The 21,682-nt window shown below is 34.0% G+C and overlaps 2 protein-coding genes across 4 annotated transcripts in view; both read left to right on the top strand.

Moving 5' to 3' along the window:
* The window catches only part of LOC132276393 (nucleolar GTP-binding protein 1), a 33,979-nt gene extending 31,273 nt beyond the window's left edge, over nucleotides 1–2,706 (top strand). For both annotated transcript variants that reach the window (XM_059777801.1, XM_059777800.1), the window contains 2 exons: nucleotides 947–1,153; nucleotides 2,090–2,706. In XM_059777801.1, the coding sequence (XP_059633784.1) occupies nucleotides 947–1,153; nucleotides 2,090–2,170 (288 nt within the window). In that variant the 3' untranslated portion in view covers nucleotides 2,171–2,706. The remainder of the gene's footprint in view (nucleotides 1–946; nucleotides 1,154–2,089) is intronic.
* Nucleotides 2,707–4,208: 1,502 nt separating this feature from the next.
* On the top strand, nucleotides 4,209–20,849 carry LOC132276391 (exocyst complex component EXO84B-like). Of its 2 annotated transcripts, XR_009470879.1 has the most exons (8): nucleotides 4,209–4,689; nucleotides 9,802–9,899; nucleotides 11,950–13,006; nucleotides 15,818–16,333; nucleotides 17,228–17,416; nucleotides 17,510–17,646; nucleotides 20,293–20,532; nucleotides 20,767–20,849. XR_009470879.1 is itself a non-coding variant. In XM_059777799.1 (7 exons), the coding sequence occupies exons 1-7, from the start codon at nucleotides 4,522–4,524 to the stop codon at nucleotides 20,453–20,455; spliced, it is 2,328 nt and encodes a 775-aa protein (XP_059633782.1). In that variant the 5' UTR covers nucleotides 4,209–4,521; the 3' UTR covers nucleotides 20,456–20,753. The 2 variants fall into 2 exon arrangements, 1 of the variants encoding a protein (XP_059633782.1); XM_059777799.1 differs by lacking the exon at nucleotides 20,767–20,849 and having other exon boundaries at nucleotides 20,293–20,753.
* The last annotated feature ends 833 nt before the right edge of the window (nucleotides 20,850–21,682 follow it).

Genomic DNA, 21,682 nt, shown 5'->3' with positions numbered 1-21,682 from the left:
TTCGATACTACGTGAAAAGGAGAAGATTTGATTAAAAAATAAGATATAGGACAATGAGATTGAATTTACTTAACATTTTCATTGTTTTTGCTATCATGCTATGGCTACCATTGACAATTAATTTAGCTTTATTTTTTTTCCTCAACCCCACAACCCCCCATCCCACCACACCACAGAGCTATTTGAAAAATCAACAAATGGTAAACTCTTTAACCCCATGCTGCGAACCAACTGGTGTCATTATGCTTTAGTTAACTTGAAATGAGAAGCGTGCGGATTATTCTGTCTGTCTGAATCTATCATCACCTTGTCATTGTCCATGTTTTTGTAATTTTGCTGTAACAACTTGCCTATTTATATATGAACCTCATTAACAAAACTGGTAGTCTATTTGATGGAATAAGAATTGTTTATTTGTTCATCTATTCTAAAGTAGGCCATTCTTTATGTTCTTCAAGATGAAAATTCTCTAAGCTCTTTCTGCCTTACTCCCAACATGGAAGGAAGCACACTGGTAAAGATCTGAATTATATATTATGGCCTTTGGTTAGGACAAAATTTCCTGTGGAATTAATTTCATTGCACGGAATTGAACATTATGGGCTCTATGACTGCGAAGAAGATGTAGGAAAAGAAATGGTATGTAGGGATGTTCTAGCAGGTTTGAGCTAGATGGGCTCTCTGAAGCTTCCAGGATCTTTCTTTCTTCGCTTGCAAATCTAGTGGTTAAAGTTACAGAGATTTCATTTTCTTTATTTTTTCCCACAACCCATGTTCCAAATAATGTGCATCTCATTTGGAGACGAAGAAATGCATATTTTCTTAATCTTTGTGATTATTTTTGCTGTTGGAAAATGCTGCATTTAGATCTATTGCCTTCCCATGCCCCTCTCTGATTTTTTCTTAGGAAATGATCTCTTTGGGTTGCTGATAATGGATTTTGCAGTTCATCATATACAAAGAAATAAAAGGAAGGTTCAGTGAGCATCTTTGGCTTGATGTAGTCTCCAAATGTGATCTCTTGCATGGATCTCCTGTAGTATTCATTACAGAGGATGGTGATGCTGATGATCTGGAGCTGGCAAGGTACCGAAAAATGGGACCTGATGGATCCATCCGTGTCTCGGTGAAGAATGAAACTGGGCTAAACGAGGTTATTGTTTTATATCTTTGGCCTTAATTAGATCTTCAGTCACCAACATCCTTTATGTTCTAGCTTTCAAAGTTGAATGAGGTCAATAATATGTTATAACTTCAAGAGAAATAGAAAAAGAAAAAATAAACCCTACCAATAACCCTAATTATAATGTGAAAATGTTGTCACTTTAACATGAACTACACAATGCTACAGTACTCAGTAATAGTAAATGTACTACACTAATGTGAATAATGCATGTTAATGTGCTCATGACTTGTAGCTGTTACAGTTAAGTGCAGGTGTTCTTTGACTAACTTTGTTGAGATTATTGCTTCTGTGTCATTTGTGATACAAATTATCAACTATTATCACAAACATTATGATGGAAAATGCCCAATCTGGTCAAAGTCTGGTAAAAGATTTCAGGGGAGACCAATTATTACTTCTTTTTTTTTTTTTTTTTTTTTTTTTTTAATATATATTGAATGGGTGTGTGGGGGAGGGTTCACACTTTGACATACGTCCCATCTGTTTCATGATGTTACTTGCGTAACTGGGAGCTGATCTTATGATTTATGTAGTTGTTATCCACAGCCAATTATTTAGGTAAATCCTTAATGTTTTTTCTTTTCATTTTTTAATGAAATTTTCATGGACCATGAATAAAATTTTGGAGGCACTGTGAAATGTTCTTTTTAAAAAAATAATTTAAAATTCCCTAGGTTGGTTTTTCCTATGAAATGTCTAATTAAAATTTTGGAACTGCTTTGGAAATAGATGTCTTTATTACTAATGATGAAATTCTATCCATCTGTTCAGTGATCCAAGGAATATTCAGGGCCACTTAGACGCTCTTCTTGAAACATGGTTTCTTCTTATTAAATCATAAAATGAAAAACTTAGAAGAACAAGTTCTGTATCAAATTTAGACCTTTTGTTTATGCTTTGCAGCTGAAGAGCAAAGTTCATGAGCTGCTGGTTTCTCAATCATGGAGAATCAAAAGCGAAAAGAGTGACCATGAAACGAGTTGAAGTTAGATAATTGGTGAAAGTGTGCAGTCCTGGTGGAAAATTTTTGTCAGAGAAGAAAATAGTTACTAGTTGAACTATCCCGGAGGCTAAAAGCAGATTGAAACCCCAAAGCTGGCTCTATGAACTGGTTAAGTGTCATACTGTGCTGTTCATGCGGAGACTTTAAATCGTCAACCTAGCTCTCCTTGGTTGAAGAAAGCGACTTTGGTGCTCCTTATGCAGTTGAGTTGATGACAAGCCGCAGAGTTGAAATATACAGATGCTCATGTGCTGAATTTAGTTCGCTAGTTGGCTCATTGTCAGTTTCTGGCATAATAGTTTATCAAAGGGAAGGAATCAGATTCTTTTGCTGTCTGCTGATGATGAAATCAAATATCTGTAGGCATTAACAACAGTCTCTGGACCGAAAATGTATTTGTTATTGCTGTTTTTTGGAAGCATTATCGACTGTGCTGTGTATATATTTTAAGCTGATTCATGTAAATGACCTGTTCCATCATGCACAATAAAGTGTTATGCAGGTAATTCATCGATCATTTATTTGAGAAATTCCCATCATTTTAGTTGATCTTATCTTATCATATTCCATTTTTCTTCAAAACTCCATATTTAAAATCACACACGCACAAGAAGAAGAAAACTTTAGTGGAATTTTGGAAGGAGCAAAAGAAGCAAGAGTCAAACTAACAAGGCTTGCAGATAATAATAATTTGGAAGTTATAGCTTCAAAGGCAGAGGAAGTTGGCACAAAGTGCACCAAATACCCTATAAATTATTGGGAATTGTTTGCACTTTCACCGATAAATTGTTGTCTATAGACACTTTTGACCATGCTTTGACTATTACCACATTCTCATTCCAAATTTTTATAGCAATATGCCAGCTAGATATTCTCTTTCAAGTGAAAGCTGACCTTATTTATGGTACAATGATTTGTCATTATTTCCTACTTCTTCAGGTGTTTATCATAATTGATCTCTCTCAAGGGGTATAAATTGGTTAGTCCATGACATGGAGTCCAATCCATACTTGTTGTCATACACATATAATTAAGAGCATTTCAAATGGACTCTCAAATTCAAAATATAGAAGGTGGATGAAAGTGTGACACTTTAATAGTCTCTCAAAAGACTTTTTATATTTAAAATTTTCAAATATATTCTTAAATATAACAGCTGTCAAATAGTTTCTAAAACTCAAAATATAGCAAACGGAAGAAAATAGGTTATCTCAAAAGACCTCTCATATTTTAAGATTGTCAAAAGTTGCTAAAATAAAAATAAAGCTCTATAATAGGCTCTCAAAATATGTAATCGTTACAGCAGAATTGCAAAAATATAACATTTTGACATTATAATTCCTCTCAAAATATAAATTTGGCATGGAAATATAATATTTTTGCATTAGAGATGCTCTAATAGAAATCTAGATAGTAAGCACCAACGGAAAATATATATATATATATTTTTTGGTATTAGGCCAAAGTCTAGGTCGGAGTTGATGTCAAATTCATCTGTGAAATAACTTGTCGAAAATTGCTGGATAATGAAATATACTAAAATAACATGTTTGAATTCTTGACTTGATTCATTTACAAATTCTACAATTGGATTGTACAATTAGATAAAATATATTTAGAATACACTAATTACTTTTATATATATATATATCCATTATACTAGGGTTAACTCTCATATGAAAATAATGAGAAGATATCACTTGATTTAAAAGATAAAGTAAATTAATCATAATTGAAGTTGATATCATCATAACCAAAATTAATTCATCAACTATATGCATGGTCTTCAAGAAAATTATGAAATTCAACTAGAGATTTGTCAAACTTTTTTTTTTTGAGTGTATCTTATTATGTTACTACTATTAAATTAGACTCCGTGAGTGTTCAGAAGGCAGAAATTATTATTGCCAACGGAAGGGGAAAAATAAGTCAGAAATTATTTTTCCTTAAATTACATATGTGGAAAAAAAAAAAATGTCAGAAATTATTTTCTTTAAATTACAGCTGTGGAATTTTAAATTGAAGCCTCCCTTTTCTTCTGTCAAAACCACTTCAACGACAGGAGAGAGAAACTAGAGAGAGAAACTACAGAGAGAGAGAGACGGAGTCGGTCAGGCTGGCGAGCCACCAAACCCTCTATTTCTCTCACTATTCAACCAACACAACACTGATTCGTAATCGAACGAACGATCTCATGCTCGATTTTCAGCCTCAGTTGTAAGCCATTTGATGCGTGTTGAAACCAGAAATTTGCTTCAATTGTTGTCATTCAAGCCCTAAACTTCGGTACGTTTAATCGGATCTGAAAGGAGAAACAAGTTTCAACCAGCCAATGGCTTCGGCGAAGACTTCTCGGTCAAGGTCACTCTCAGGCACGCCAGCGAAGGGCAACGCCAAGGACACCGGCACGAAGCTCGAGGAAAATCTCAACCTATTCAGGTCCGATAATTTCGACGCCGACGGCTATGTGCAGTCCACGTGTCACTCCTTGAATGAGAAGGTTGGGATAGGATTGCCCTAATTTTATTTTATTGCACCAATTTCAAATCAATTTACGTGTGATCATTTCTCTATTCAAGCATATATTATTAGTATTACAGTGTTTAGAGATCTTTACTTGTTGATTGTATCTACAATTGTTTTGCTTGTGAATATCACTTATTCTGTGAGGGAATTGAGATTTGATAGAGCACGAGGGACTTGAATTATGCTTAAATGCTAAGTAGTACTGCGACTAATTGTTCAAAATAGTTTAATACTGAAAAAGTTTGGCCTCATTTGCTACCATTAACATTATATGCTGCACCTCAAATCAATTTAGGATTTGGTTATATTTATATATATATATATTTGGTTATATATCCTATTAAGGGGTATAAATAATAAAATTATGGTTTTATCACATAAAATCCTTTTTGACACGTCACTAAAAAGTTATATTTATCAAATTTAATTTTCCAAAAAAAGGAAAAAAAGAGGAGGACGTGACAAATTGCTGTCTAATAGTTGTTGATGTTGTATATAACTTTGGGCATTGATCCAATCAAATTTATTTACGATTGACATGCTATTTTATGAGAGAAAATATGTTACATGGATTATTCTAAATGCACAAAGTACTTGTGCCAGTTGGACTGCATCTGAGTTCTTCACATCTATTTCTCTCAACCACACGGACACTCCTAGCATTTGTGGGAATGCTTACATTTTGCTTAGCTGAAGAGCACAGTGGTGAACTATATATATGATATATCTCCACTCCTGCAAAGACACACCTATATCAAGTGCATTCACGGGCTAGACGTGAGATTTGTAGGGTTTTTATATCTTTCTTCATTTGGAGTTGAGAGTCTATCTGTTATAATAAATGTTCAATTAATTAAGAGAAATAAATGCCTCCGTCTGGTATAATAGTTGGTATAATTGCTGCTTATTGAAAGCATACATACATCTTGTATTCCTTGAGTTCCCACGTGAAGAACTCATGATAGATGACAAAATTATTTTCCTCAAGAAAATTTTAAAATAAATATCCTTCTATACGTGTGTGCATAAAAATCGTAGCAAATGAATCTTCTTTTTCCATTCTTTCCTATTATACATCATGTCTTCTCTTAAATTTAAGTTTTTAAAGTTGTTTTTATTACTTCGTCGTGCGTAGGCTTTGGTTAGCCTCTTTGTTGCTTACCTTCTAAACAAACAACTCTTCCTCTTTTAATAGCTGCATCATTGGGTCTGCATTGAATATAACCATACCACTAAAGTCTACTTTTCCTAATTTTATCATTTATAGGCGCTATACCTAATGCTCCCCTTTCATTATTTATCTTATCTTTTCTAGTGATTCCTAACATCCAATGTAATTCTCATTTCAACTACATTAATGCATTATATTTGTGTCTATTTCAAAGCCCAACACTCTGCTCCATACAATATTGGTAGCCTAATAACTCTGTATCGTTTGTCACAAAGTATACAACTAGCTTGCCTCCATTTGTCCACTCGACTCCAATCCTACTTACTACATCACCATCTATTTCCCCATCTTTTTGTTATATTGATCATAGCCAACATAAATAGTTCTTTTGAGTAACTCTTTGGTCTTGAAGTGTAACATGTATATTGTCATTGTCTTCTACTTTATCTTAATTACATGCCATATATTCCGTTTTAGTTTTACTAATTCTTAGGCCCCTTGATTCTAATGCATTTCTCCATATTTCTAATTTTGTTGCCAAGGCCTTCTTAGAAGTATCTATTAAAACTATATGTCACCCAAAAATAACGTACGCCGTTGGATGTTTTCTTGAATATCTTTTATTATTTCGTCTAGTATTATTGCAAATAGGTATGGACTCAACAACGGACCTTGGTCTAATCCCACCTTTATAGGAAAGTCACTAGTTTTCTCGCGTGTAGTGTAGATTCTAGTCAATATCTTACCATACATATCCTAAATAAGATTAAGGGTAAAGTCCAAAAAACTCCCCTGAACTATTGTCCGTTTGCAAATAACCCCCAAACTAAAGATTGCCCCACTGAACTATTAATTTCTTGAAATTAAGGACCAAGCCATTACAAAAGACTATTTTACCCTTTCTTATTAAAATTTTCATTTCTTATTAACTTATTTTTTATTATATTTTCTCTTATTCAAAAATTAATTATACCATTTACCTTAATTTTAAAATTAGTATCAATTTATCATAAAAATGGAAAATAATAAATAGATTAGTAGCTACCATTTTCTAAAATGATTAACTTATTATAATAAAACTTATTATACTCACTTTGAAAAAAAAATTAGCGTAAAAAAATACCTTTTTTATACAATATTCATGAAAAATTAATAAATTACGTAAATAAAAAATATCTTCTTTTTTATGCAATATATTCATGAAAAAATAAGAAGTTACTGAAATTATTTCAAAATTTTCTAATTAAGATTTTTATTTAAATAATTAATTTCAAAATTAAAGACAAAATTATGCAAATTTAATGGAGAATATTTCGTCAATATACTATGAATTTTTTTTTCATAATTTATTTCAACAGGAAAAATAGGTCAAGTGTAATACAATAAAAAAGGGTACTATGGTCATTTAATAAAAAATAGTCAAGGCAATGGGGCATTTTGCAACTAAATGTGAGAGTTAAAGGGGTTTTATGCACAAAAAATACTGCAGGAGGGTTATTTGCAAATTTGGACACAGCGCAGGGGGGTTTTCTGCACTTTACCCTAAGATTAATTAAGATTTATAAGTTTTATAGGTACCTTTTTTGTTTTTGTTTTTTGTAAAGCCCATCAAAATATGTTCCTTGGCACACTATCACATGCCTTCTCTAAATCTATGAAAACCTTACCAAGTATTTTTGTTTACTCCTATAAGTTATCTTATTAAGTATATGGCTTCCATTGTGAAGCTACGTGGCATAAATTTAAATTGGTTATCAAATATTGCTGTTTATTTCCTTAGTCTTTACTTTATTATTCTTTTCCCCAATTTCATTATATGACTCAATAATTTAATTCCTTTAGAATTTTCACAGTTTTGTATATCCCCTTTATTTTTATAAATTGGTACTATAGTACATTTCCTCCCGTCCCTTGGCATCCTTTCTTCTCTTTTAACTATTCAATGCCTATCTTCAATAAAATTCTCCAAGCCTCTATAGATATGTTATCCGGTCCAACAGTGTTTTAATTACCCATCTTTTTAAGTATGTCCTCTACCTCCTTATTATTAATTTATTTGTCATTCCTATGTACGGTTCGTTACTTACAATTTCTTATGTAGTATATTCCCCATTTAGTAATTATTGAAAGTAATTTTTTCATCTTTCTCATAAATCTTTGTCTTTAACTAATATTGTTTTCTCTCTTTTTTTCTTTTTTCTTTTTAATACACCTAACTTGATTCATGTCCCTCGTCAACCTCTCTCTATTCTTTGCCACTTTGTACTTATAAAAAAAAAAATTCTTTGCCAATTTGTAAATAGCTATTTCACCCTCTTTTGTTTTTGATTTTTCATACACGTTATTTAGTGCTTTTTGTTAAGCTTTGGCTACCATCTTTTTAACTTCATATTTAAATTTTTTTTTTTTTTTTTTTATTTCTCTAAATCCTCTTGTTTCTTATTATGTAAAACTCTATTCTTTTTACTTTTTATTTTTTTTATTGCTTCTTGTATTTCATCATTCCACCACCATATTTCTTTTATAATAATTTCTTTTGTGTAGTTTCTCCTAGAGTTTCTTTTGCTACATTCCTAATACAACCCACCATTTTGGACCACAAGTTATATATATATTTCCTTCCAATCCCATTGGGTTTCTTGTAGTATTTTTTCTCTAAAAGTCATCCCTTTATTACATTTCAAGTCTTTCCACTTTATGTGTGTTGAAGTCTTTTCATTACGTTTTGACTTTTTGATTCTTTGACCAAGAGGTCTAATGCTAATAGTCTTTGTTGGTTTGTCAAACTTCCTCCTGGGATTACATTACAATCTTTACATGTACTCCATTCTCCTCTTCTATATAAGCAATAGTCGATTTGTATCTTGTTTGTGCCACTCTTATAAGTGATCAAATGTTCTTTTCATTTCTTAAAAAAGATATTTGCTATAGCTACTTATCAAAAAAAAAAAAAAAAAAAAGAAAAAAAAAAGAAGATATTTGCTGTAGCTACATCATATACGCTAGCAAATTCTAAGTGTTTCCCTGTCTCATTTCTTGCCAACTAATAGCTTGTGATGCAGATTATATATAAGTTATAGATTAAGACACATGCTCTACTATTTCATTTCATTTTTTCTGTCATCACCTCTTATGGTAACCCTTTCATTCTAGTTTTTGTTGTAACTAATTTTAGGCGAATCTTGAGTTTGGTGGTGAAAAAAGACAAATTGCCCGGGATAGTTGATGTTTCCCAGGCACAAAATTTTCTTTTAAAGTGGGGAGGGTGCATGACTACGTGGTTGGTTAATCAGGTAACCTATAAAGGGTGGAAACATGCATGATATGGAAAATACACAGGAAATCTAGGATATACTTTTAACCCAGCAGTTGATGACATCTATTTTTATAGGTTATTAGATACATAATGGACTCTACCGTTCCCCTCCACTAAAAAAAAATTTACAAGGTGGGAATGTGGGAATTGGGATGGATGCTCATTGTCTCTTTTCCTGAAAGTTTTGTGCTACGTTTTTTCAATGTTCTCTAAAATTGGAATAATGAAATGAGATAATCGATTAAACCTGCACCATGTGTGTAGCAAAAGGCTAGTAACTGCTCCAATGAGGAAGAATGATATGATCCACAATGAGGATTATGCTAGAGGAAGGGAAGGCGAAAACTAATATAGATTGAGACAGTATGAATGATATGGTAACATTTGGCTTGATTGATGTTACGACCTTAGATAAAGCGGAATAACAGAAGAGGATTCGTGTAGTCAATGTATAATTGTTGGGAAAAGTCTTTGTTTAGTCGAGTTGCTTTCAAGTTTTCTTCAGCTTACATGATGCACTTATGCCATATTTCAGGAAACAAAAAACTTTTACAATGATATTTGAAACTTCTAAAATATATGTGTGCTTTGACTTTCAGGAAATCAGGCAATTATGCTCCTATCTTATGGATTTAAAGAAAGCTTCTGCCGAGGAAATGCGTAGAAGTGTGTATGCCAATTATGCAGCCTTCATTCGGTGAGTCCTTGTTGAAAAGCATAAAATGGAAGCAAATAGATAAATAAAACAAGAAGAAAACACATATATTACATGGTTCAACCACTAGGGCCTACATTCAAGGCACAAAGAGCCCAAAGGGCTACATCACTTTATAATACTCTCTTAATTCATATACAATACAATGGTGGAGGCTCCTTTATATAGGAAAAGAAATTCTGAGAATGGAAAGAATTAGAAAATAGGAAAAAGGAGGAATTTTCTCCATTGATTCCTCTAGTAACCCCAAATCTTACTGAAAGATTTTCCTCCATTGATTCCTCCATTAAATCTTCAATACTCCCCATCAAGTTAGAGCATGAATGTCTAACTTGCCATTGAGATGACGAGTAACAACAATTGTGAGTAATGAAGAGAGAATACGAAGACCAATGCTACCGAACACACCGGTAACCCAAACAAGTCGATAAAAACTGCTGGAGACACGGCACAAAATGAAGAAATGCTACCGAACACACCGGCAACCCAACCAAATCAACAAAAAACTGTGGGAGACATGGCAAAGGTGAGGACAATGCTACCAAACACATCGGTGGCCCAAACAAGTTGATAAAAACTGCCAGAGACACGGCAAAGGCGAATAACATTATTGCTGAACAAACCTGCAGCCCAAACGAGTCATAAATAGCACCGAGAAACCTTTAGCAACATTTTAGATGCTAAGGGAATACCCCAAAATAGGGGTCCAAACCTAGGAAGAGAAATTAGGCTCTGATACAAAACATAAAACGGAAGCGAATAGATAAATAAAACAAGAAACCACATATATTACGTGGTTCAGCCACTAGAGCCTACATCCATGGCACAAAGGGCCCAAAGGGTTACATCACTTTTATAATACCCTCTCAATTAATGTACAATACAATGGTGGAGGCTCCTTTATATAGGAGAAGAAATTATGAGAATGGAAAGAATTAGAAAATAGGAAAAAGGAGGAATTTTCTCCATTGATTCCTCTAGTAACACCAAATCTTACTGAAAGTTTTTCCTCCACTGATTCCTCCATTAAATCTTCAATAGTCCTCATGCCAAGATAATCCATGTTCTTATTTATGCCGTACGGTGAGCATCTATTTGTGAACCAATCTTTTTCTGTTTGAATTCATACTTGCCTTAGTATAATCTTATGAGTTTGTGAACCAGTCTTCTGTAGATGAATTCACTTTTGCAAATTCTAGAGCTAAATTCCAAAAAAGAAAAAACGGGAGGTGGGTGGAGAGTTTTCAGGAGGTTGTTGAATTTTTAAAATAGCTGGTCATAGTGCGGAGTTTGGTGGGCATGCTTATCATTTGGAAAGAAGGAACTAATATGCCTTGACGTTATTGTTAAAATAGAAACTTGATTTTATCTGGATTGCAGATGTGCTTGCACAATTACTTCTTTGAAAGAAAATATCTAGAAATTTTTTGTTTCTATCATGAAGTGAAGGGGAATGTTGTTGTTCTGAAACTTGATTGGGCTAATGTAAAAAAGTAAAAAAAGAAAAGAAAAAGAAATATGTTAGGAAATTAGTGGATCAACCAATTACTACTAACACTTTTCCTAGATCACAAAAATATTTTTTAAGCTTTGGACCTATTACAAAGCTCACTGAATATGGTATTTTGATTTCCCGAGTAAGACTTAAGAGAACAGACAGAAACTTGTTGTTTTTCCCTTCTTCTTTTTTTCTTCTTTTTTTTTTTTTTTGGTTCTGGGAGTGGGAGGTGATGCATCTCTCTCTCTCTCTCACACACACACACACACACATTAATTTAAAAATGAATGTAGTTCTATAACTCAAGCCATCCAACTACATATAACGATGACATGATCACAGCTTCTTATGTTCTCTTTTTTATATATAAAAGATGAGATTAACTAGCTCCTTTTTACCTGTATTATCAATCTATATTTGGGTTCCCTTTTAGGAGTTCATTTTTATATTTGTGATTGATTACTTATTGAGTACATCCTGGATCCTGTATAATCTGTTTCTTTCTTTCCTTCTCTTTTCCCCCTCTTTTTCCAGCACAGCGAAAGAGATATCAGATTTAGAGGGCGAACTTTTGTCAATCAGAAACCTTCTATCTACTCAGTCAACTTTAATTCATGGTCTAGCTGAGGGAGTTCACATTGATTTATTATCTAGCACTGTTTCTGATGGTCCTACTGCAAATAGTTTATCCAACTATGAAGACAAAGAACCTTCAGACCTGGAGAAACAATTAATAGAGTTCCCCGATCTCCTGGATGTTTTATTAGCCGAGAGGAGAGTGGCTGAAGCTTTGGTAGCCCTTGATGATGGAGAAAGAGTAGCTTCTGAAGCAAAAGAAAAGAAAAGGTTGAGTCCAGCTGTACTCGTGTCACTTGAGACAGCTATTAGTGAACGGAGGCAAAAATTAGCGGATCAGCTTGCTGAAGCTGCTTGCCAACCTTCTACACGTGGTGGTGAGCTTCGTGCAGCTATTTTAGCTCTTAAAAAGCTTGGAGATGGCCCCCGTGCTCATAGTTTGCTACTCAATGCACATTACCTAAGATATCAGTATAACATGCAATGTCTTCGTCCGTCAAGTACGTCATATGGAGGAGCATATACTGCTGCCCTTTCACAGCTAGTGTTCTCTGCCATTGCTCAAGCAGCCAGTGATTCATTGGCCATTTTTGGCAAGGAGCCAGCTTATACTTCTGAGCTTGTGATGTGGGCTACTAAGCAAACTGAGGCTTTTGCACTTCTTGTTAAAAGACATGCATTAGCTTCATCTGCAGCTGCTGGAGGTTTAAGGGCAGCTGCAGAATGTGTTCAAATAGCATTAGGTCATTGTTCATTGCTGGAAGCTCGTGGATTGGCACTATGTCCTGTGCTACTGAAACTCTTTAGACCTAGTGTTGAACAAGCACTAGATGCTAATTTAAAACGAATTGAAGAGAGTACTGCTGCTATGGCAGCCGCTGATGATTGGGAACTTACATATCCCCCACATGTTACACGTCAATCTGGCAGGCCTTCAAGTACATCTCTTGGCAACACAACGACAAATCACCATAAACTTTCAAGTAGTGCTCATCGCTTCAATTCAATGGTCCAGGTGAATAACTTAGCTATTGCGCACATATTTTGTGCACCATCTTTACAAATATTGATTGACTTATTTTTTTAGTCTGTGTTGCTTAAGGATATCTGGATATGTTCTGAATGAAGACAATAAATTTTTTTCCCCCAATAAAGTGGTGATGAAAATGTTGCTATACTCTGTGTTGTTTTGGGTGGGTGGGGGGTACACCAAATTTGAACCTCTTAGCTAAGCTTTATTTCTAATCTATCTTAATGAACTAGTTTCCATTTTGCATGGACACTTCGATTGTACTGCACTGTGCTTTGACTCTTCAAGTCAGGCCCAGAAGCCTCCAGCAAGCTTTACAATTTGTCAACATACGCCATGAACATGTGTTCCCACACCCTGGAACCTTCTTTTTTATTTTTAACACATAGCTGAAATAGTTTGTATACAATGACACCTAAAAACATGACTGTTTTTCTTAATAAGAAAAATGTTAGTTGTAAGAAACAGATACAATATGTAAGTGGTACACCAAATTCAAACCTCTAAACCTCTTTACTGAATTTGCTAGCTTTATTTCTAATTAATGAACTAGTTTCCATTTTGCATGGACACTTCTATTGTACTGCACTGTGCTTTGACTCTTCAATTCAGACCCAGAAACCTCCAACAAGCTTTAAAATTTGTCAACATACACCATGAACATGTGTTCCCACACCCTGGAACCTTCTTTTATTATTATTATTATTATTATTTTTTTAACACAGCTGAAATAGTTTGTATACAATGACACCTAAAAACATGACTCTTTTTCTTAATAAGAAAAATGTCAGTTGTAAGAAACAGATACAATATGTAAGTGTGTAACATTTTCATGAACTTTGGAATTTTCTTTCAAAAAAGAACTTAGATGAGGGTTTTGACTGAGGAGGAGTGGATGCGACCCTGCTTTCACCACTAACTGGCTTACCAAAAATTTAGCATCATTTGATATATAATGGACAATATGGGAAGTGGTAGTTGCAAAATGATGTCAAATCTGGCATTTCATTATTTGATTCATATAATTGATCCTATAAATGTGTCTGAATTAAGACTTGGTTTTGATCGCGGTTCTGTAAGAGGTTAGTTGATGGCATACAAAATTCCTCTCTCTTTGTGATATCTCAGTCTGATCTTTAGGTGTACTATCATTTCCCACGTACTCATCAATCACATTTCATTTTGCTATGAATTGTTCTCGGTCTCTTAGTATAAATTAGGTTGAAAACTATGTTTTTTTCTTGGTGTATACTCAGCGGCTCAATATCATTTGAGGCCTTGGGCGAAAAATATAAAAATAATCTTTTAATATCAAATAATAGTTAGCAATGTTTATTTAGGAATCATCCTTGTATTCAAGTTTTATAGAATTATTTTTTTTATAAATAATATTGCCAATTCATTCAAGTTTTCTCGTTACATAACTAATCTTAGATATCGGCAAAAGTGATAGGTATGGTCAAATAATATTATGTAAGCAATGCATGCATAATATTTTGGTGTACGCATCACATTTCAGTTTGCTATGAATTGTTCTCGGTCTCTTGGTATAAATTAGGTTGAAAACTTCTTTTCTTTTTTTTTTATTGGTGTGTACAGGGGTCAGGGGCGGCTCAATATTATTTGATGCCTTAGGCGAAAAATATAAAAATAATCTTTTAATATATAATATTTTTAATATCAAATAATAGTTAACAATGTTTATTTAAAAATCATCCTTGTATTCAAGTTTTATAGCCAGTTTATTCAAGTTTTCTCGTTACATAACTAATCTTAGATATGAGCAGAAGTGATAGGTATGGTCAATAATATTATGTAAGCAATTCATGCATCTGGAAAAGAATCTATATATTTTTTTATAATGTAATTTAACATTTCAATTTGAAATGTTTGTTTCCATTTGTAAAATTTTTTTAAGACATTATTTTCTCAAACTATCATCATCTAATGATTTTAACTTTTAAATACTTTTTTTTGAATATATGTGTGGAATAAGGAAAAATAAATAAAGATAAAGGTTAAAAGAGAATATCCACTAGGGTTAATTATATATTACTGTTAGTGTAATGATAATGATAGACGAGAAAAAAGAAAAGAAAAGAAAAAAACATGGATAGAAATTTTTTGTACCTACTATTAAATGGGGGTATAATAATAGAAGAAAATAAAAATTTTAGGGAGGTTATAAGGTAAGAAAGTATAAAAAAAAAAAAATTGGGCCTTTCTATTGGCTATAGTCTAATTATAAAAGGAAGGGCACTATTAAATGGAGTCTAATAATACTACGAGGAAATAAAAAATTTTGGGAGGCCACTTATAATGTTTTGGGACATTTTTTTTGGCTGGAGTCTAATGATAGAAGGAATTAATGAAATATAAATTTTGGCAAGGTTATAATATAAGAATATAAAAAATTTGGGGCCTTTTTATTGGCTGGGCCTTAGGCAACCGCCTAAGTTGCCTAAGGCTCCGGCCGGCATTGTGTATACTCTTTCTGACTTGGTTTTATTAATATCTTGTGCACTCTGTCATAGCATACTAAAACGTAAGTTAGACAAGATTCTCAACAATTAGTTCTCAAATTGGTTTTTCTTGCTAAAAACAGATTACCTGGGTGTTTTTGGTTCTTACTTCTTAGGATCATATTCTGCTTATTTGAGCATCTTGAATGTGTTCATCTTGACAGTTGAATGTTAGTTGAGATTCAATAGAATCTGCTTAGATATGATTCTTTATCAATGATAGTGATCTATTCCTCATGTTCATATTGCTGTATATTTTTTATTGCCCTTGCAGGATTTCTTTGAAGATGTGGGACCACTCCTTAGTATGCAGTTGGGAGGTAAAACCTTGGAAGGTTTGTTCCAGGTATTTAATTCGTATGTTAACATGCTCATAAAAGCGTTGCCGGGTTCCATGGAAGAAGAAGCAAACTATGAAGGTTCTGGAAATAAAATTGTTCGAATGGCTGAGACGGAAGCCCAACAACTTGCATTGCTCGCAAATGCATCCCTATTAGCAGATGAACTACTGCCACGTGCAACCATGAAGCTCTCCCAATTGAATCAGGCTAATTACAAGGATGATACTCGTAGAAAACCTGCAGATCGGCAAAACCGTCATCCTGAGCAAAGAGAATGGAGAAGGCGTCTTGTCAGCTCGGTTGACCGATTAAAAGATAGTTTTTGTCGACAACATGCTTTAGATCTTATTTTTACCGAGGATGGTGATAGCCATCTTAGTGCAGACATGTACATTAACATGGATGGTAATATGGATGAAATAGAATGGTTCCCTTCTTCAATATTCCAGGTATTTCTAGGCAATTCTGCTTTTTCTGTCTTCCTTACCTCTCAATTGTATAGTTATTAGTCATTTTTTATTGGTATACAATTTTTTTCTAATTGCCACAAACTTTCTAATTCTAGATTAAGCAATTCGAAAGCTCAGTGTCTGCCTATTGTAGCAGTTGATTCACATTTACTAGTCTGGTAGTTTGACCACAATATTTAATAGGACAACTTCACAATTTCTGCTTGATTAATAGGATAACTCATTCCTCTTAAGTGAAAACATTGATCTAGATTCTCTCACGCATTACAAGGCACATGCATGGGTATGATTTTCCTTGTTTTATTGCTAGTCATATGTTACATTGACTGACTAATTTAGAGATATATGTACGGTTTTACTACTATGGGCATTGTTATTCTGTGTTATATTTATTTCCTTCCTTTTGTTCTTTCCATGTTTGGCTAAGGTGTGCGACAATTAAGGGAATTGTTGGTAAACTTTTTTTCTTTCTAAAACCAGTGTTTGTATAGGAAACAGTGCTTTAGTACTGACTAAATTGTGGTGGGGGGTGGAAATCATGCCTAAGTTCAATTTTTTTTCCCCCTAGTTCTTTATGCTTCCCAGAAAAAAAAAATATCATAAAGGACTCATTCTGTCATGCCGATAATGAGTTCTGCTGCCAATTTCAGGTAGCTGGATTGGAGACTTTTGAATTTTATGTGATCAAGATATTTGTAGAAGTTCTTTATGGTTCCAAAAAAACAAAAATCAAAAAACTTTTATGCTTTATTCAATATTAAGTTTTTGTTTCAAATTCTGTGTTGGAATTTATTTTAGTTTAATTTTCTATATCTATTTTATTAGCTTATATTGTAACTTAACTTTATTTTTCTTTTTTTCTGTTGTTGTCAGGAACTTTATGCCAAACTCAACAGGATGGCCAGTTTTGCTGCAGATATGTTCGTAGGCAGGGAAAGATTTGCCACATTGCTGTTGATGAGACTCACAGAAACTGTCATCTTATGGCTCTCGGAAGACCAAAGTTTTTGGGATGACATTGAGGAAGGACCAAGGCCTTTAGGTCCTCTTGGTATTCAACAGGTTTGTAGGGTTGGCATTCATTATTTTACCTGCACTCTTTATTGCGCAGTTAGTTGAAACTGATCTTCTGTCTACTTGTTGAATCTTGTGCAGTTTTATTTGGATATGCAGTTTGTCATCTGCTTTGCTTCCCAAGGGCGGTACCTATCTCGGAATTTGCATCGAGCTGTCAAGGAGATCATATCTAAAGCAGTTGCAGCATTTGCTGCGACAGGAATGGATGCGTATAGGTGTGTTGGTTCTTTCAAGTACTGTATTTAACTTTGGGCGCCATGCTATTATTTATTTATTTATTTATTATTGTTATTTTTTATTTTTTAGCTTGTATATGTGAGTTCTCTGTTTTAGTTTCTAACCTCCTGCTTTAATAAAACTGAAGATATCGTAGTTGGAAATCCAATGAGTTGGTGATACCAAGTCGTTTTTAATAGGAGTAAAAGTAGCTTTATGCCTGTGTAAGTGAGGTAAATGATTCACACACTGATTCTATTGAATTGACTTGAAAAGTGGATCCTGATTACAGAAATGAACTTTGACTTGTGTTTAAAAATTATATCCACCCTGTTGGTATTCTTAATCATCTACCAAAGCCCCTTCTGATTAACAGTCTGCTTTGTTTGAAATTATGGCTGTATTGTTGGTCTAAACATCCTAATAGATTTTTGTGCCAAGCTTTGTAAATAGTGACTGTTAGACTGGACACATCTGCATTACAAAGGCCTTTTAAGTATTCTTGGATTATGGCATGTATTCTTAACTGCAGAGACTCAGTTCACTAAACTTTTCTTCTTATTTAGTGGGCTTCTGTTCTTCTGATGACAAATATTGATGTGGGATGGGGATTGGGGAGACACTATGTTATAGTGGACATGTAACTTCCTATACTATATATATGTGTAGACAGATAATTGATTGCTATCAGCTTTCAATTGTATCCGTTTTAGGCTAGTCGCAAACCTTCGATACATGGATGACCTTTTGATGCCATGTAACTGTATAAATAACATCCTTTCATAAGACTTATGTATTGACTTACAAAAACACATGATACAATGATAGGATTTTAGAACCGAAAGGATGATCAGTTAGATGTATTGGTGTGATTAGGGGCCTGTACAGCGGAACTGTTACATGTGTGAGAATGATGGGAGCATAGAGCATTAAGTCTACATCAATGATTTCCATTGAGTAATCATATTTTTGCATTGGTCGTACATATCGTCCGTTACAATCACATTACGCTATTATGTAGTGATATTATTAGCTATGAACTCATTGTGGGGTCTTATGTCAGTCTTGTTAAAAATCACAGGCTTTACGGATTTAGACACCATTGTATGTTAGGCCACCAATTTGACTGACTTCATTTACGGCACTTCCAATCATTGTTCAAGACTTCAGCTTCTGTTTTTTTTTTTTTTGATAAGTTAGACTTCAGCTTCTAAACTGCTGAAAGCACCCCTTTCCCGTAGATTTACTTCTCAGAAATCATAATACCTAATATATAATTTTAGATTGTTAATCAAGAGTTTGGGACATTTCACTTAGTTTTTTTTTTGTTTTATGTAGGTTAGAACTAAATTGTTGTTTAATATTATATCCCCGATGATGCTAGTGGATCTTGTTCAGGCTTATGTGATCAATGATTGGAGAGGTAGCAGAGGTGATGGTTGGGTCGAAAAGAGAATTGATGGTGGCAGAGGCTAGTGTTGAAGAATATATATGGTTTTATTTTGAGAAAAAGAGAGGAGATGAGAGAGTTTGCATGACACAAGAAGAAAGATGTGGTCTTTTGATATAACCATAGTTAATTATGAGGGAGTTTTAGGAAGTTAGAATTATGTTTTTAACCTAGGGTGTCATATGCTTTTTTTTTTTTTTTTTTTTTCCTAGTTGGTACTCAAACACACATGCCTCCACTGAGGTTCGAACTCTTGACCTCCCTTTGGAAAGTAGGGGCCTGGTACCGCTAGGCCACAGGCCTATTGGTGTGTCATATGCTTTTCAAACATGTTCATGTTTATTTTGAGACATGTTTATGTTGGGTCAAATGCTTTATCAGATAGACATCATAGACTAGAATTTTGTTGTTTTTTCAAAGAATCATATACTATATACCATACATGATTAGTATTGAGATTTATCGAATGCCATTATATCATAGTCATCTGAACTCTTTGCAGCATAAACAGCCCATTTTTAAAAGTCCAATTAGTATGATTTTTCATTGTTCAATTTTTAACATAAAAGTGGTGGAGAATAAAAATAGTAAGATTCTCTTGCTGACAAGACATTGACTTGTGACGTCAATGTAAAATTCACGACCAATTAAGAAATTCTACAGAATTAATAAAAATCATTAAAGATCCAAATTTATGGGCTTCCAAGATTAAAACATATCTATCAATACGTGTTATGCTGCTGTTGGAAGATACATTTGGATACAATTGGTTTGCCTGGAGATTAGATCTGCCTCCACTCTCCAGTGTACTCCCGCACTGGCTATTTGCACGTGAATTGTGTTTCAATATGCAATATTCACCAAAGATCTATAGTATTTTAATTTCAAGAGCAACCAAAGTTTAAAGTAAAATCAAGGCATGGAATTTTGTGAAGAATTCTTCTTGTAATTCATGCTGTTTATTGTTGTAATGGACTTGAATTTATCAACATAAAAGGTACATATAAAGCTAAAAAAAAGTCTTGTTTCACTGCTGCTGGCTAGGTAGCATCTGACTGTTATATTTGCTTGGACTTTGCTAGAAAAATTAAAATTATTATTATTTTTTAATTTATAAAGTTCGATAGAATTGCAATTTGGTATATTTGTAGCATCAAAGTTTCGACTTTTTGAAGCTGAGTTTTAATGTTGGCAGCATACTTCCGGAAGACGACTGGTTTGTCGAGATTTGCCAGGAAGCAATAGAAAGATTGAGTGGGAAACCAAAAATTGCCAATGGGGATCGGGATCCTAATAGCCCAACAGCGTCTGTCTCAGCACAATCAATTTCATCTGTCAGATCTCACGGGAGTTCCTAATGAGAAATCGTTTCACCTCATGTATATTAGAAGCAAACAGAATCCGCCATGGATCTGCAGGGAGTCTTGTATTCATAGTAAGCAACTCCAATTTTAATTGTTTTTTTTCCCCCCCCAATTATTTTCTTCATTGTTTAATTTTCTTTTTATTGTAGTACAAGGACCCAACAATTTCTGTAGTTAAGGTTTGCATTGTTATGAAGTTAGGAATTCTTTATGCTCTCTGGTTGGGGGAGCATTTGAGTTTGTAAATGTTGATTGCATTGTTTGATCCTAAATCCAAATTTGTTTTCACTCATTGACTGTTGCAGCAAGGGATTGTTAACTGAAGCCATTAGACATGAATTTCTTTGAAATATGTGGAGGCGCGGGAATTTCTCGTTATTGCTCTGTATATATTTTTTTTATGGTCCCTTTGTTCAGTTTTACTTGTACATTTGGTATTACTATTATTTTAAAATTTTCTTGTCCCAAATAAAAATTGAAGCCAAGGAGAGAGAAAATGTAACGATCCACTCTACCACATGGTATGATATTGTCCATTTTGGGTCTGAGTTTGTACGGTTTTGCTCTTGAGTTTTATCCTAAAAGGCCTCATACCAATTGGAGTGACACAATTACATATAAACACTTTACCTTTTTCTTACTTAGGCGATATGGGATTGTGCACCCGTAGCTCGCTTAGTGTGGTAACCTGCTAGTGTCTCGAACCTGCCAACAGGGTCATTACAATGGGAAAATTCCTATTAAGTTCTATAAATTTTTCAAAAAGACAAAAAAGTCCTATTTTGTAAAATATTTCCAAATAGGTTCAGATTTTGCAAATTGTAAATTTTCCTATTTTGTAAAATATTTCCAAATAGGTTCAGATTCTGCAAATTTTATTCCATTATTGCCCTTCCAACTAAAACCTACCATCTCTAAAACCATACCCTTAAATTCATTTCTTGTTTAATTGTCGACGAACCCAAAAACAGCGTCGATGAGGTATCTGGCGAGGACAGAGGACGGTAATACAAGGATTTACCAATGAGCACGCGAGTTGGGTGTGGCCGATGATGGCAGCAAGCTTGATGAAATGACCGTCCGGTAAGCACAGTGGAGAGGACAGCATGAATGAGCCACCAAAAATGGACCCGCGACCACAGTGACTGCGAGAATGTTGGCGAGCTCGAAATAGCAGGGAAGTAAGGATTTAACTGTGAGCACACGTGACTCGGAATGAAC

This window comes from Cornus florida, unplaced genomic scaffold, assembly GCF_030987335.1.
Source record: "Cornus florida cultivar Cherokee Brave unplaced genomic scaffold, ASM3098733v1 CherokeeBrave_3.0.0_Hap2_Chr10, whole genome shotgun sequence".
Classification (NCBI taxonomy): Eukaryota; Viridiplantae; Streptophyta; class Magnoliopsida; order Cornales; family Cornaceae; genus Cornus; species Cornus florida.
Note: the sequence above shows the minus strand (reverse complement) of the source record. Positions and strands in the feature narration are given on the sequence as shown.

Excerpts from the sequence above, each read along its gene's own strand:
- LOC132276391 (XM_059777799.1), top strand. The coding sequence starts at position 4,522 with ATGGCTTCGGCGAAGACTTCTCGGTCAAGGTCACTCTCAGGCACGCCA. Across the intron at positions 4,690-9,801 it reads GTCACTCCTTGAATGAGAAG|GAAATCAGGCAATTATGCTC; the intron begins GTTGGGATAGGA and ends TTTGACTTTCAG. Across the intron at positions 16,334-17,227 it reads TCCCTTCTTCAATATTCCAG|GAACTTTATGCCAAACTCAA; the intron begins GTATTTCTAGGC and ends TGTTGTTGTCAG.